This window comes from Oncorhynchus mykiss, chromosome 15, assembly GCF_013265735.2.
Source record: "Oncorhynchus mykiss isolate Arlee chromosome 15, USDA_OmykA_1.1, whole genome shotgun sequence".
NCBI classification, from domain to species: domain Eukaryota; kingdom Metazoa; phylum Chordata; class Actinopteri; order Salmoniformes; family Salmonidae; genus Oncorhynchus; species Oncorhynchus mykiss.
In genome coordinates this window covers 10,331,483-10,347,565 of record NC_048579.1, presented here as the reverse complement: position 1 = coordinate 10,347,565, position 16,083 = coordinate 10,331,483, and the positions used below count along the sequence as shown (strand labels likewise).

The 16,083-nt window shown below is 45.0% G+C and overlaps 1 protein-coding gene across 2 annotated transcripts in view; it reads left to right on the top strand.

Annotated features, from left to right (window-relative positions):
* LOC110490904 (chondrolectin) overlaps positions 1 to 10,549 on the top strand; it is a 31,717-nt gene extending 21,168 nt beyond the window's left edge. Inside the window, exons 5-8 of one of the 2 annotated variants that reach the window (XM_036943686.1) lie at positions 3,158 to 3,208; positions 3,324 to 3,425; positions 3,538 to 3,634; positions 10,195 to 10,549. In XM_036943686.1, coding sequence (XP_036799581.1) covers positions 3,158 to 3,208; positions 3,324 to 3,425; positions 3,538 to 3,634; positions 10,195 to 10,276 — 332 coding nt within the window. In that variant the 3' untranslated portion in view covers positions 10,277 to 10,549. The remainder of the gene's footprint in view (positions 1 to 3,157; positions 3,209 to 3,323; positions 3,426 to 3,537; positions 3,635 to 10,194) is intronic. The other variant, XM_036943687.1, reaches the window with a different exon arrangement.
* Positions 10,550 to 16,083: the final 5,534 nt, after the last annotated feature.

Sequence of the window (16,083 nt, the reverse complement as noted above, 5' to 3'; positions counted from 1 at the left end):
CACACAGGTACGACTACACAGCATCACACAGGTACGACTACACAGAATCACACAGGTACGACTACACAGCATCACACTGGTACGACTACACAGCATCACACAGGTACGACTACACAGAATCACACAGGTATGACTACACAGCATCACACAGGTACGACTACACAGAATCACACAGGTACGACTACACAGCATCACACTGGTACGACTACACAGCATCACACAGGTACGACTACACAGAATCACACAGGTACGACTACACAGAATCACACCGGTACGACTACACAGAATCACACAGGTACGACTACACAGAATCACACCGGTACGACTACACAGAATCACACAGGTACGACTACACAGCATCACACAGGTACGACTACACAGAATCACACAGGTACGACTACACAGAATCACACTGGTACGACTACACAGCATCACACAGGTACGACTACACAGAATCACACAGGTACGACTACACAGCATCACACAGGTACGACTACACAGAATCACACTGGTACGACTACACAGCATCACACAGGTACGACTACACAGAATCACACAGGTACGACTACACAGCATCACACTGGTACGACTACACAGAATCACACTGGTACGACTACACAGCATCACACAGGTACGACTACACAGAATCACACCGGTACGACTACACAGAATCACACAGGTACGACTACACAGAATCACACAGGTACGACTACACAGAATCACACAGGTACGACTACACAGAATCACACAGGTACGACTACACAGCATCACACAGGTACGACTACACAGAATCACACCGGTACGACTACACAGCATCACACAGGTACGACTACACAGAATCACACCGGTACGACTACACAGCATCACACAGGTACGACTACACAGAATCACACCGGTACGACTACACAGAATCACACAGGTACGACTACACAGCATCACACAGGTACGACTACACAGAATCACACCGGTACGACTACACAGAATCACACCGGTACGACTACACAGAATCACACAGGTATGACTACACAGAATCACACAGGTACGACTACACAGAATCACACAGGTACGACTACACAGAATCACACAGGTACGACTACACAGAATCACACAGGTACGACTACACAGAATCACACAGGTACGACTACACAGAATCACACCGGTACGACTACACAGAATCACACAGGTACGACTACACAGCATCACACAGGTACGACTACACAGAATCACACCGGTACGACTACACAGCATCACACAGGTACGACTACACAGAATCACACCGGTACGACTACACAGAATCACACAGTTACGACTACACAGAATCACACTGGTACGACTACACATTATCACACAGGTACGACTACACAGAATCACACAGGTACGACTACACAGCATCACACAGGTACGACTACACAGAATCACACTGGTACGACTACACAGCATCACACAGGTACGACTACACAGAATCACACAGGTACGACTACACAGCATCACACTGGTACGACTACACAGAATCACACTGGTACGACTACACAGCATCACACAGGTACGACTACACAGAATCACACAGGTACGACTACACAGAATCACACAGGTACGACTGCACAGAATCACACAGGTACGACTACACAGCATCACACAGGTACGACTACACAGAATCACACCGGTACGACTACACAGAATCACACAGGTACGACTACACAGAATCACACAGGTACGACTACACAGAATCACACAGGTACGACTACACAGAATCACACAGGTACGGCTACACAGCATCACACAGGTACGACTACACAGCATCACACAGGTACGACTACACAGAATCACATCGGTACGACTACACAGAATCACACAGGTACGACTACACAGAATCACACCGGTACGACTACACAGAATCACACAGGTACGACTACACAGAATCACACAGGCACGACTACACAGAATCACACAGGTACGACTACACAGAATCACACAGGTACGACTACACAGCATCACACAGGTACGACTACACAGCATCACACAGGTACGACTACACAGAATCACACAGGTACGACTACACAGAATCACACCGGTACGACTACACAGAATCACACAGGTACGACTACACAGAATCACACAGGTACGACTACACAGAATCACACCGGTACGACTACACAGAATCACACCGGTACGACTACACAGAATCACACAGGTATGACTACACAGAATCACACAGGTATGACTACACAGAATCACACAGGTACGACTACACAGAATCACACAGGTACGACTACACAGAATCACACAGTACGACTACACAGAATCACACCGGTACGACTACACAGCATCACACAGGTATGACTACACAGAATCACACAGGTATGACTACACAGAATCACACAGGTACGACTACACAGAATCACACAGGTACGACTACACAGAATCACACAGGTACGACTACACAGAATCACACAGGTACGACTACACAGAATCACACCGGTACGACTACACAGCATCACACAGGTATGACTACACAGGTATGACTACACAGGTATGACTACACAGGTACGACTACACAGAATCACACAGGTATGACTACACAGGTATGACTACACAGCATCACACAGGTATGACTACACAGGTATGACTACACAGCATCACACAGGTGTGACTACACAAGTACGACTGCACAGCATCACACAGATACGAATACACAGGTACGACTACACAGAATCACACCGGTACGACTACACAGCATCACACAGGTATGACTACACAAGTATGACTACACAGGTATGACTACACAGGTACGACTACACAGCATCACACAGGTATGACTACACAGCATCACACAGGTATGACTACACAAGTACGACTGCACAGCATCACACAGATACGAATACACAGGTACGACTACACAGCATCACACAGGTATGACTACACAAGTACGACTGCACAGCATCACACAGATACGAATACACAGGTACGACTACACAGCATCACACAGGTATGCCAATGTCACGGCAGATGAGTTGTGTCTTGTGGAGTGTTCCTTATGTCTGCCTCTAAGAGCTGTTTCTGTTGTTGTGCTTTTAGCCTGCAACAACATTACACGAACAGAAATGCATATCGGTTTTGTTAAATCCATTTTTTTCCCCGGATTTTGATCTTGATCCAGAGAGCCATCTGGTGAAGGAGCAGGGGGACAGGCCTGGAGCTCGTGACCCAGGTGAGGGAACACATAATGGGGCATAGCCCGGCAACAGCAACCCCTCTCCTGGAGATCTGACTCAGTTTTCTGTAGGATATCCCTGTTCGAGCTAGTGTCTGTCTGTCTGTTCCAGATGTGACGGTGGCACAGACAATAGAGGTCAAACAGGCTGGTCCCAGTGAGGAGGATGGCGCCCCACGCGTAGTCATAGCCGGACCAGGTGAGACAAGTGGAGGTGAGACAGGTGTATGGCAGAACTCCAGAGGGTGAGACAGGTCTTGATGAGACCGGTAAATTGATGAAATAGCCTGTCTGTCTGAGGGGCCGTCTCTGCCCTCCTTCTGCAGGGATGTTTCTGGTCTATGTGATCATCCCCACCATCCCTCTGCTGCTGCTCATCCTGGTGGCTTCTGGGACTTGCTGTTTCCAGATGTTCAGCAAGAGGTGAGACAAGGCACACCACCGCAACCACAAAAACAACAACTCCCTACCTTGACGACACAGCTGAACACACCAAGTCCACCCAGTTGAATCAGTACTGCATTACCCATACACATCCAACTGATTGACCACTCTGTGATTCTCATACAGCTAAGGCTTTCATAAGTACCATATAAACCGTTTAACCATATGGTTATGAACGAAGACCGTCGTAAAAATATTTTGGGGAACGAACAGATGACTGAAGACGGGATGGCCAGGCATTCGTGCGGTTGAGGCCGTTTCGGCCATAACATGGACTCTTCATAATAACGTGATTAAACTTGATCCTTGATGAAACAAGCCATGGAGTCTTTGGTTGTCTAGGTAACGCCCCCCCCCCCCCCCCCCCCCCCCCCCCCCCATAATACAGCAGCGGCACACACAGAAATAGAATGAATAGAACGGGGTTGGAACCACTAACCCTGGCAATTTGACTGGTAAACCCATGGGTACACTCTGGCACACTGGCTGCCTGGTATTGTGATGCAACCATTTCCATGGTAATGTAGAATGTTCATTGATCAAATGATGTAATAACTGATGTGGCTCATGCAATGGAATGCATTTTTTTTATCATGTCAGTTGAGTTGAATCAACAATCACAGCACATATTTTAGCAGATGTTTTACTTCCTGCTTTGCTGCAGTATGGATAAACTTGCGATGGCCGCCAGTCCACACGTTATAACATCATTGACTTGAACGGGCATGCCAGTTCTATCCATTCCATTTCTATGGCAGCACATGCAGTCAGGAGCGGAGGAGATGTGCGTACCCCTCGAAAAATAAGGGCTGAGTTGACCAATTACCATCATTTTAAATTCCATGACCGTCCCAGCCATAAATATAACCAATCATTCACTATCCTCATAGTGCTCACACACTGTCCTCTCTCTCTCTCTCTTCCTATCACACACTGTCCTCTCTCTCTCTCTCTTCCTATCACACAGTCCTCTCTCTCTCTCTCTTCCTATCACACACTGTCCTCTCGCTCTCTTCCTATCACACACTGTCCTCTCTCTCTCTCTCTTCCTATCACACACTGTCCTCTCTCTCTTTCTCTTCCTATCACACACTGTCCTCTCTCTCTCTCTTCCTATCCCACACTGTCCTCTCTCTCTCTTCCTATCACACACTGTCCTCTCTCTCTCTTCCTATCCCACACTGTCCTCTCTCTCTCTTCCTATCACTCACTGTCCTCTCTCTCTCTCTCTTCCTATCACTCACTGTCCTCTCTCTCTCTCTTCCTATCACACACTGTCCTCTCTCTCTCTCTCTTCCTATCACACACTGTCCTCTCTCTCTTCCTATCACTCACTGTCCTCTCTCTCTCTCTCTTCCTATCACACACTGTCCTCTCTCTCTCTCTTCCTATCACTCACTGTCCTCTCTTTCTCTCTTCCTATCACACACTGTCCTCTCTCTCTCTTCCTATCACACACTGTCCTCTCTTTCTCTCTCTCTTCCTATCACAAACTGTCCTCTCTCTCTTTCTTTCTTCCTATCACTCACTGTCCTCTCTCTCTTTCTCTCTTCCTATCACTCACTGTCCTCTCTCTCTCTTCCTATCACACACTGTCCTCTCTCTCTCTTTCTCTTCCTATCCCACACTGTCCTCTCTCTCTTTCTCTCTTCCTATCACTCACTGTCCTCTCTCTCTTTCTCTCTTCCTATCCCACACTGTCCTCTCTCTCTCTTCCTATCACACACTGTCCTCTCTCTCTCTTCCTATCACTCACTGTCCTCTCTCTCTCTCTCTTCCTATCACTCACTGTCCTCTCTCTCTCTCTTCCTATCACTCAGTCCTCTCTCTCTTCCTATCACACACTGTCCTCTCTTTCTCTCTTCCTATCACTCAGTCCTCTCTCTCTTCCTATCACTCACTGTCCTCTCTTTCTCTCTTCCTATCACACACTGTCCTCTCTCTCTCTTCCTATCACTCACTGTCCTCTCTCTCTCTCTCTTCCTATCACACACTGTCCTCTCTCTCTCTCTTCCTATCACTCACTGTCCTCTCTTTCTCTCTTCCTATCACACACTGTCCTCTCTCTCTCTTCCTATCACACACTGTCCTCTCTTTCTCTCTCTTCCTATCACAAACTGTCCTCTCTCTCTTTCTTTCTTCCTAACACTCACTGTCCTCTCTCTCTTTCTCTCTTCCTATCACTCACTGTCCTCTCTCTCTTCCTATCACAGACTGTCCTCTCTCTCTCTTTCTCTTCCTATCCCACACTGTCCTCTCTCTCTTTCTCTCTTCCTATCACTCACTGTCCTCTCTCTCTTTCTCTCTTCCAATCACTCACTGTCCTCTCTCTCTCTTCCTATCACACACTGTCCCCTCTCTCTTACTATCTTCCTATCACTCACTGTCCTCTCTCTCTTTCTCTCTTCCTATCACACACTGTCCTCTCTCTCGCTCTTCCTATCACTCACTGTCCTCTCTCTCTCTCTTCCTATCACACACTGTCCTCTCTCTCTCTCTTCCTATCACACACTGTCCTCTCTCTCTCTTCCTATCACACACTGTCCTCTCTTTCTCTCTCTCTTCCTATCACACACTGTCCTCTCTCTCTTTCTCTTCCTATCACACACTGTCCTCTCTCTCTCTCTTCCTATCCCACACTGTCCTCTCTCTCTCTTCCTATCACACACTGTCCTCTCTCTCTCTTCCTATCCCACACTGTCCTCTCTCTCTCTTCCTATCACTCACTGTCCTCTCTCTCTCTCTCTTCCTATCACTCACTGTCCTCTCTCTCTCTCTTCCTATCACACACTGTCCTCTCTCTCTCTCTCTTCCTATCACACACTGTCCTCTCTCTCTTCCTATCACTCACTGTCCTCTCTCTCTCTCTCTTCCTATCACACACTGTCCTCTCTCTCTCTCTTCCTATCACTCACTGTCCTCTCTTTCTCTCTTCCTATCACACACTGTCCTCTCTCTCGCTTCCTATCACACACTGTCCTCTCTTTCTCTCTCTCTTCCTATCACAAACTGTCCTCTCTCTCTTTCTTTCTTCCTATCACTCACTGTCCTCTCTCTCTTTCTCTCTTCCTATCACTCACTGTCCTCTCTCTCTCTTCCTATCACACACTGTCCTCTCTCTCTCTTTCTCTTCCTATCCCACACTGTCCTCTCTCTCTTTCTCTCTTCCTATCACTCACTGTCCTCTCTCTCTTTCTCTCTTCCTATCCCACACTGTCCTCTCTCTCTCTTCCTATCACACACTGTCCTCTCTCTCTCTTCCTATCACTCACTGTCCTCTCTCTCTCTCTCTTCCTATCACTCACTGTCCTCTCTCTCTCTCTTCCTATCACTCAGTCCTCTCTCTCTTCCTATCACACACTGTCCTCTCTCTCTCTCTCTTCCTATCACACACTGTCCTCTCTCTCTCTTCCTATCACTCACTGTCCTCTCTCTCTCTCTCTTCCTATCACACACTGTCCTCTCTCTCTCTCTTCCTATCACTCACTGTCCTCTCTTTCTCTCTTCCTATCACACACTGTCCTCTCTCTCTCTTCCTATCACACACTGTCCTCTCTTTCTCTCTCTTCCTATCACAAACTGTCCTCTCTCTCTTTCTTTCTTCCTAACACTCACTGTCCTCTCTCTCTTTCTCTCTTCCTATCACTCACTGTCCTCTCTCTCTTCCTATCACAGACTGTCCTCTCTCTCTCTTTCTCTTCCTATCCCACACTGTCCTCTCTCTCTTTCTCTCTTCCTATCACTCACTGTCCTCTCTCTCTTTCTCTCTTCCAATCACTCACTGTCCTCTCTCTCTCTTCCTATCACACACTGTCCCCTCTCTCTTACTATCTTCCTATCACTCACTGTCCTCTCTCTCTTTCTCTCTTCCTATCACACACTGTCCTCTCTCTCGCTCTTCCTATCACTCACTGTCCTCTCTCTCTCTCTTCCTATCACACACTGTCCTCTCTCTCTCTCTTCCTATCACACACTGTCCTCTCTCTCTCTTCCTATCACACACTGTCCTCTCTTTCTCTCTCTCTTCCTATCACAAACTGTCCTCTCTCTCTTTCTTTCTTCCTATCACTCACTGTCCTCTCTCTCTTTCTCTCTTCCTATCACTCACTGTCCTCTCTCTCTCTTCCTATCACACACTGTCCTCTCTCTCTCTTTCTCTTCCTATCCCACACTGTCCTCTCTCTCTTTCTCTCTTCCTATCACTCACTGTCCTCTCTCTCTTTCTCTCTTCCAATCACTCACTGTCCTCTCTCTCTCTTCCTATCACACACTGTCCCCTCTCTCTTACTATCTTCCTATCACTCACTGTCCTCTCTCTCTTTCTCTCTTCCTATCCCACACTGTCCTCTCTCTCTTTCTCTCTTCCTATCACACACTGTCCTCTCTCTCGCTCTTCCTATCACTCACTGTCCTCTCTCTCTTTCTCTCTTCCTATCACACACTGTCCTCTCTCTCTTTCTCTCTTCCTATCACACACTGTCCTCTCTCTCTTTCTCTCTTCCTATCCCACACTGTCCTCTCTCTCTTTCTCTCTTCCTATCCCACACTGTCCTCTCTCTCTTTCTCTCTTCCTATCACACACTGTCCTCTCTCTCGCTCTTCCTATCACTCACTGTCCTCTCTCTCTTTCTCTCTTCCTATCACACACTGTCCTCTCTCTCTTTCTCTTCCTATCCCACACTGTCCTCTCTCTCTTTCTCTCTTCCTATCACTCACTGTCCACTCTCTCTCTCTTCCTATCGTACACTCCCTCTTTCTTTAAAAAAAAACTTGATTTGGCACATTCTCAAAATTAATCAGACAATCAACTCAATCTCTGAACCCTGACAAACTCCCCCGTTCATCCTTTAATGGTTGGGACCAACCCTATGTTGTGATGGATGGGTCTGGGCTGTAAGTGTTTGGTAAGAACAGTGCTTACTCAGTCATAATCACTGGGATAACACAGGGACGCCTTGTTAGAGGGATTCAGCATAACCACTGGCACGGCCTGCTGTAATCACTTATTATTGTGAGTGTGTGTAGGTGGTGTGTGTGTGTGTGTTATTTTTTTATTTATTTCACCTTTATTTAACCAGGTAGGCAAGTTGAGAACAAGTTCTCATTTACAATTGCGACCTGGCCAAGATAAAGCAAAGCAGTTCGACATATACAACGACACAGAGTTACACATGGAATAAAACCCTGTGTTACCCTGGCAACAGATACAGTCTGTGATTTCTGGGTCGATAGCTGGACCCCTCAATAGTATCCCTACAATAACCAAAGTTATTGGGGCGGCAGGGTAGCCTAGTAGTTAGAGTGTTGAACTAGCACCCCGAAAGGTTGAACAGTTAACCCACTCTTCCTAGGCCGTCATTGTAAATAAGAATTTGTTCTTAACTGACTTGCCTAGTTAAATAAAGGTAAAAAAACAAAAAAAAGTACAGCTACACATTCACACACGCTCTATCTGAGGCTAACCTTTCTGGTCCGTCTAAAATCTGGGCCAGATCCAGCACTTTTCAGCCAGTTACCTGGCATGATAGAGGACAGCTTTACAATGCTGGAGATTGGGATGCATGGACATACACCACAGCACACTCCCAACTCTCTTAATTCTGCCATGGCCAGCTACTACCTAGTTAGCTTTATGTATCCAGTTTAGCATCTCTGTCCCGTCTGAGTGATGTGGTTTAATTGATCCAGTTTAGTATCTCTGTCCCGTCTGAGTGATGTGGTTTAATTGATCCAGTTTAGTATCTCTGTCCCGTCTGAGTGGTGGTTTAATTGATCCAGTTTAGCATCTCTGTCCCGTCTTAGTGATGTGGTTTAATTGATCCAGTTTAGTATCTCTGTCACGTCTGAATGATGTGGTTTAATTGATCCAGTTTAGTATCTCTGTCCCGTCTGAGTGATGTGGTTTAATTGATCCAGTTTAGTATCTCTGTCCCGTCTGAGTGATGTGGTTTAATTGATCCAGTTTAGTATCTCTGTCACGTCTGAATGATGTGGTTTAATGGATCCAGTTTAGTATCTCTGTCCCGTCTGAGTGATGTGGTTTAATGGATCCATTTTAATATCTCTGTCCCGTCTGAGTGATGTGGTTAAAGCATATTTCTGGGGGAGGGGGGAGGGGGAAATCTCCTGATAGAGACCAGTTAATCATGCCTCTGACTCCCGTCCACCACTGTAAAACTCTTCCTGGAACAATCCCAAAGCCATCTGGGTAATTTAGATTGGCCCCGAACGCTTTACACCTGGTGACACTTGTGTTTTTACAACACAACAAAACATGATCTGAGGCAATATGAGCAATGAAGAGTTATGAGAGGCAAGGAGAGAGTTGTATTACTGGGTATGGCTGGTACTGAAGTGTTTGTGTGAGCAACAGATGATGTTTTACATACGCACATTCCTACGCATTCACACACACCTACGCATGCACACACGCACACTCACACACAGTAGGATTCATCTGTAGTTCTGCTATTCTGCTTTAGTTTGTCCTGTTATTGTTTCTCTTAACCTATTTATAAAATGTTTTTAATTTACTAAAGCAAACCGGGGACCAAAACCAGTGTTACCCAATCAACACTCTGGATATCCAAGACCCCTAAGACGGACAGCATGGAAGTATGAATGGCATGTGACATCACAAACAAGATCCTTGGAATGAACCGAACCAACAGAATGATAAAGCCTCTCCTCTGATACTATCCCCTGTTCCAAATACCTCTAACCATTCACCTCAACCAATGACCAGCTCTCGTCTTCCACATGTCTTTTGTCCAGTTTGTTCATGTCTCCACCACTCCTCCCCTCCACGCCATCCTTCTCTCCACCACCCCATCCTCCTCCTCTCCACCCCATCCTCCTCTCCACCACCCCATCCCACTCTCCACCACCCCATCCTCCTCCTCTCCACCACCCCATCCTCCTCTCCACCACCCCATCCTCCTACTCTCCACCACCCCATCCTCCTCTCCACCACCCCATCCTCCTCTCCACCACCCTATCCTCCTCTCCACCACCCCATCCTCCTCTCCACCACCCCATCCTCCTCTCCACCAAACAAAGTGAAACTAGGTAATGGATAATTTGGCAGTCCTGTACCTCTCTGATATCAACACTACAGTGATGCCGTTTCCTGTTGCCATGGAGTAATGTTACCGATGTGTGTGTGTGAGCATGCTACTGTGTGGGTACACTAATGTGCGTGTGCACAAGCGTGCGTGTGTTGCACTAATTTGTCCCAAACATAAGAAAGTCATTAAGTATCAGTAATTAAGTGTGGTGTGGGGGGGGACCCTGATAAAACAAGGAATTTAACCATCCCCTGTAACCAGGAATAGGGTCAGAACCAATTAATACATCACACAGATTTACTCCTGAACAGCAGCACTACACCCACACAGGGAACGAGATTGGGGAGAGAGGAGGGAGAGGGGGGTGAGAGGAGGGAGAGGGGGGTGAGAGGAGGGAGAGGGGGGTGAGAGGAGGGAGAGGGGTTGAGAGGAGGGAGAGTGGTTGAGAGGAGGGAGAGTGGTTGAGAGGAGGGAGAGGGGTTGAGAGGAGGGAGAGGGGTTGAGAGGAGGGAGAGGGGGGTGAGAGGAGGGAGAGGGGTTGAGAGGAGGGAGAGGGGTTGAGAGGAGGGAGAGGGGTTGAGAGGAGGGAGAGGGGGGTGAGAGGAGGGAGAGGGGGTGAGAGGAGGGAGAGGGGGGTGAGAGGGGGTAAAGAGAAAAATAAGGGAAAGTGAATGAAAGGATTAAAAACAGGGAAAGGGATGGGGAATAGGGAAATAAGGCCTTAATGGAAATTGAAGTTTGTTATTTGATCTGCTTGCCATGGTTCAGGTTTAGTACTAGCTTAACTCTCTGTTCCCTCACTAGGGAGTTATGTCCCAGGCAGGATCAATCAGTCAGCTAAATTACTAAAACCCTATTACCTAGTTATTATAGAGAAACATCCTGACCGGATTATCTGTACATTGTGTTGTCATGCAGAGGGAACTTATCAAAGTTTACCATAATGACTTTCTGTTTGGTATTTGGTATTTCATTAGGATGCCCATTAGCTGTTGTGAAAGCAGCAGCTACTCTTCCTGGGGTCCACACAGACAAGAACAACTCAAGGACACACATAGCCTAGTGGTTAGAGGGTTGGCCTAGTAACCAAAAGGTTGCAAGTTCGAATCCCCGAGCTGACAAGGTAAAAATATGTCGTTCTACCCTCAGGGTACGACTTCTACCCTCAGGGTACGACTTCTACCCTCAGACAAGGCAGATAACCCCCTATTCCTGGGCCATCATTGAAAATAAGAATTTGTTCTTAACTGACTTTCCTAGTTAAATAAAGGTAAAATAAATATCAATACATACACACAACTAACTAGCTCAGGTTTGGATTGACATGTAGGCTACTGTGTGAAGGTATAATGCTATTTCTTATCCACACAATTTGCTTGGAGAGGTTGCTTTCAAGATGCGGACCAACGCTAGTGAACATTACACTAGGGGCTTTTCCGAATCAAATGTACAACGCCAGTGACTATCACATGGATCACACAGTCAATATTTCTCCAATATATATATCACACTGCATACTACTATATGTGCATGGTCACGTGGTCTACAATCCTGTTTGATATGTGCATGGTCACGTGGTGTACAATCCTGTTTGATTTTCTGTATAATCTTTGCCTAATGTGATTGAGAGTATCAACTTGGCTAATATTGATACATGCCACATATTTGAATGTATACTCAAACATGTCCTATGTTATTGTTTTTATATGATGCATATGTGTGTTATCCTCTTAATGTTAAACACACGTGTAGCACGCTCAACCATTGAAAGAGGTTGTAGTGAAGGAATTATGTAAATGTCAGTGTGTATTGGGTGGAGAGTGTTGTACATGAGGTTCTAAGCTGCCTAGAAACACAAAGTGCTGCTGTGTATGTACACACACACACACACACACACACACACACACACACACACACACACACACACACACACACACACACACACACACATTATCGTTCAAAAGTTTAGGGTTACTTAGAAATGTCCTTGTTTTTGAAAGAAAAGCAAATTTTTTGTCCATTAAAATAACATCAAATTGATCAGAAATACAGTGTAGACATTGTTAATGTTGTAAATTACTTTTGTAGCTGTAAACAGCTGTTTTTTTATGGAATATCTACATATGCGTACAGAGGTCCATTATCAGCAACCATCACTCCTGTGTTCCAAAGGCACGTTGTGTTAGCTAATCCAAGTTTATCATTTTAAAAGGCTAATAGATCATTAGAAAACCCTTTTGCAATTGTGTTAGCACAGCTGAAAACAGTTGTTCTGATTAAAGAAGCAATAAAACTGGCTTTATTTAGACTAGTTGAGTATCTGGATCACCAGCACTTTCTTCTGAAACTCGTCAGTCTATTCTTGTTCTGAGAAAGGAAGGCTAATCCATGCAAGAAATTGCCAAGAAACTGGCAGCTTCATTAAATAGTACCAGCAAAACACCAGCCGCAACGTCAACAGTGAAGAGGCGACTCCAGGATGCTGGCCTTCTAGGCAGAGTTCCTCTGTCCAGTGTCTGTTATTTTTCCCATCGTAATCTTTTCTTTTTATTGGCCAGTCTGAGATATGGCTTTTTCTTTGCAACTCTGCTTAGAAGGCCAGCATCCCGGAGTCGCCTCTTCACTGTTGACGTTGAGACTGGTGTTTTGAATGTACTATTTAATGAAGCTGCCAGTTGAGGACTTGTGAGGCGTCTGTTTCTCAAACTAGACACTCTAATGTACTTGTCCTCTTGCTCAGTTGTGCACCGGGGCCTCCCACTCCTCTTTCTATTCTGGTTAGAGCCAGTTTGCGCTGTTCTGTGAAGGGAGTAGGACACAGCGTTGTACGAGATCTTCAGTTTCTTGGCAATTTCTCGCATGGAACAGCCTTCATTTCTCAGAACAAAAATAAACTGATGAGTTTCAGAAGAAAGTTATTTGTTTCTGGCCAGTTTGAGCCTGTAATCGAACCCCAGATACTCAACTAATCTAAAGAAGGACAGTTTTATTTATCTACAGTTTTCAGCTGTGCTAACACAATTGCAAAAGGGTTTTCTAATGATCAATTAGCCTTTTAAAATGGAAAACGTAATGGGCCTCTGTACGCCTATGTAGATATTCCATTTTTTTTTTAATCAACCGTTTCCAGCTACAATAGTCATTTACAATATTAACAATGTCTACACTGTATTTCTGATCAATTTGATGTTATTTTAATGGACAAAAAATGTGTTTGTCTTTCAAAAACAAGGACATTTCTAAGTGACTCCAAACTTTTGGACGGTAGTGTATATATGAGACTAGGTCCTGGTAATGGCTCTGCAGTATATATATGAGACTAGGTTCTGGTAATGATTTGCTACGTACTGGGGCCTGTGTGTGAATGGGATGTAAAGAAGTGATGTATTCTGTACCCAGCGTTGTGATACAGCCACTGTGCTGCTAGCATGAGTACCCACAGCCACAGATGAAAACACATGGGTTCATAAAGAGACATTTCACCCATAACTTGTTTTGTGGAAAGATAATTCAATTAAAGGCTTTATGTGATTCAGTGACATCTGTGCTTAATTGTTTACTTGCAATTCTGAGACATGACACACACAAACCTGAAGGTTCTGGTAATTATAGCTTTGAGTAATCACTGCATTTTGAAGCTCAAGGTAGGATTATAAGGAAATATAATCTCTACCCATTTGAGGTTCTTTAGAAACACACACACGTGTGTGTCCTAGTCTGTAGTACTTCGGAAGAGTGATTAGTCAGCCAATTAAACAAATCAGTCCTCTGCTTTAACAAGAGTGCACACACAAACTTGAAGGTTCTGGTAATTATAGGTCTGACTAATCACTGCATTTTGAAGCTTGGGGTAGGATTATAAAGAAATACAATCTCTACCCATTTGAGGTTCTTTAGAAACACACACACACTGTGTTTAAATAGTATAAACATGACTAACAAGCCTGATTGTACTCCTAACAGTAGCACATACAGGGCTGAATGGAGAGGCTCAGTAAACTACCTCTTCATTCAGAACATATTCATGACTCAATAACTCACACAGACAGACAGCCAGACAGCCAGACAGACAGAGAGAGCGCATGTGTGGTTCCCACTGTGAAGCATGGAGAAGGAGGTGTGATGGTGTCGGGGTGTTTTGCTGGTGACTCCGTTGGTGATTTATTTAGAATTCAAGGCACACGTAACCAGCATGGCTACCACAGCATGCTGCAGTGATATGCCATCCTACCTGGTTTGCGCTTGACCCAACACACCTCCAGGCTGTGTAAGGGCTAATGGACCAAGAAGGAGAGTGATGGAGTGCTGCATCAGATGACCTGGCCCCCACAATCACCTCAACCCAATTTAGATGGTTTCGGACGAGTTGAACCGGAGTGTGAAGGAAAAGCAACCAACAAGTGCTCAGCATATGTGGGAACTCCTTCAAGACCGTTGGAAAAGCATTCCAGGTTAAGCTGGTTGAGAGAATGCCAAGAGTGTGCAAAGCTGTCCTCAAGGCAAAAGGGTGGCTACTAGAATCTAAAATCTATTTTGATTTGTTTAACACTTTTTTGGTTACTACATGGGGCGGCAGAGTAGCCTATTGGTTAGAGCGTTGGACTAGAAACCAGAAGGTTGCAAGTTCAAATCCCCGAGCCCCTGAACAGGCAGCTAACCCACTGTTTCTAGGCTGTCATTGAAAATAAGAATTTGTTCTTAAGAGACTTGCATAGTTAAAGATAGGTAAAATTTCCATTACATGTTAAACCATTCCATTACATGTTAAACCATTCCATTACATGTAAAACCATTCCATTACATGTTAAACCATTCCATTACATGTTATTCCATTACATGTTAAACCATACCATTACATGTTAAACCATTCCATTACATGTTAAACCATTCCATTACATGTTAAACCATTACATTACATTCCATTCCATGTTAAACCTTACAATTACATGTTAAACCAGTAGAGTAGAACTAGCAGTAGAACTAGTAGTAGAGTAGATCTAGCAGTAGAACTAGTAGTAGAACTAGCAATAAAAATGAACTAGCAGTAGAATAGAACGAGCAGTAGAACTATGTCTTCATGTGTATCTTCAAGAAGCTAAAGCAGGTCAGTGATGTTATTCCGCCATCTGGTGGAGAGGAATGCACCTACAGCATATAGACGTACACATATTCCATTCCATGTTAAACCATACCATTACATGTTAAACCATTCCATTACACGTTAAACCATTCCATTACATGTTAAACCATTCCATTACATGTTAAACCATTACATGTTAAACCATTCCATTACATGTTAAACCATTACATGTTAAACCACTCCATTACATGTTAAACCATTCCATTACATGTTAAACCATT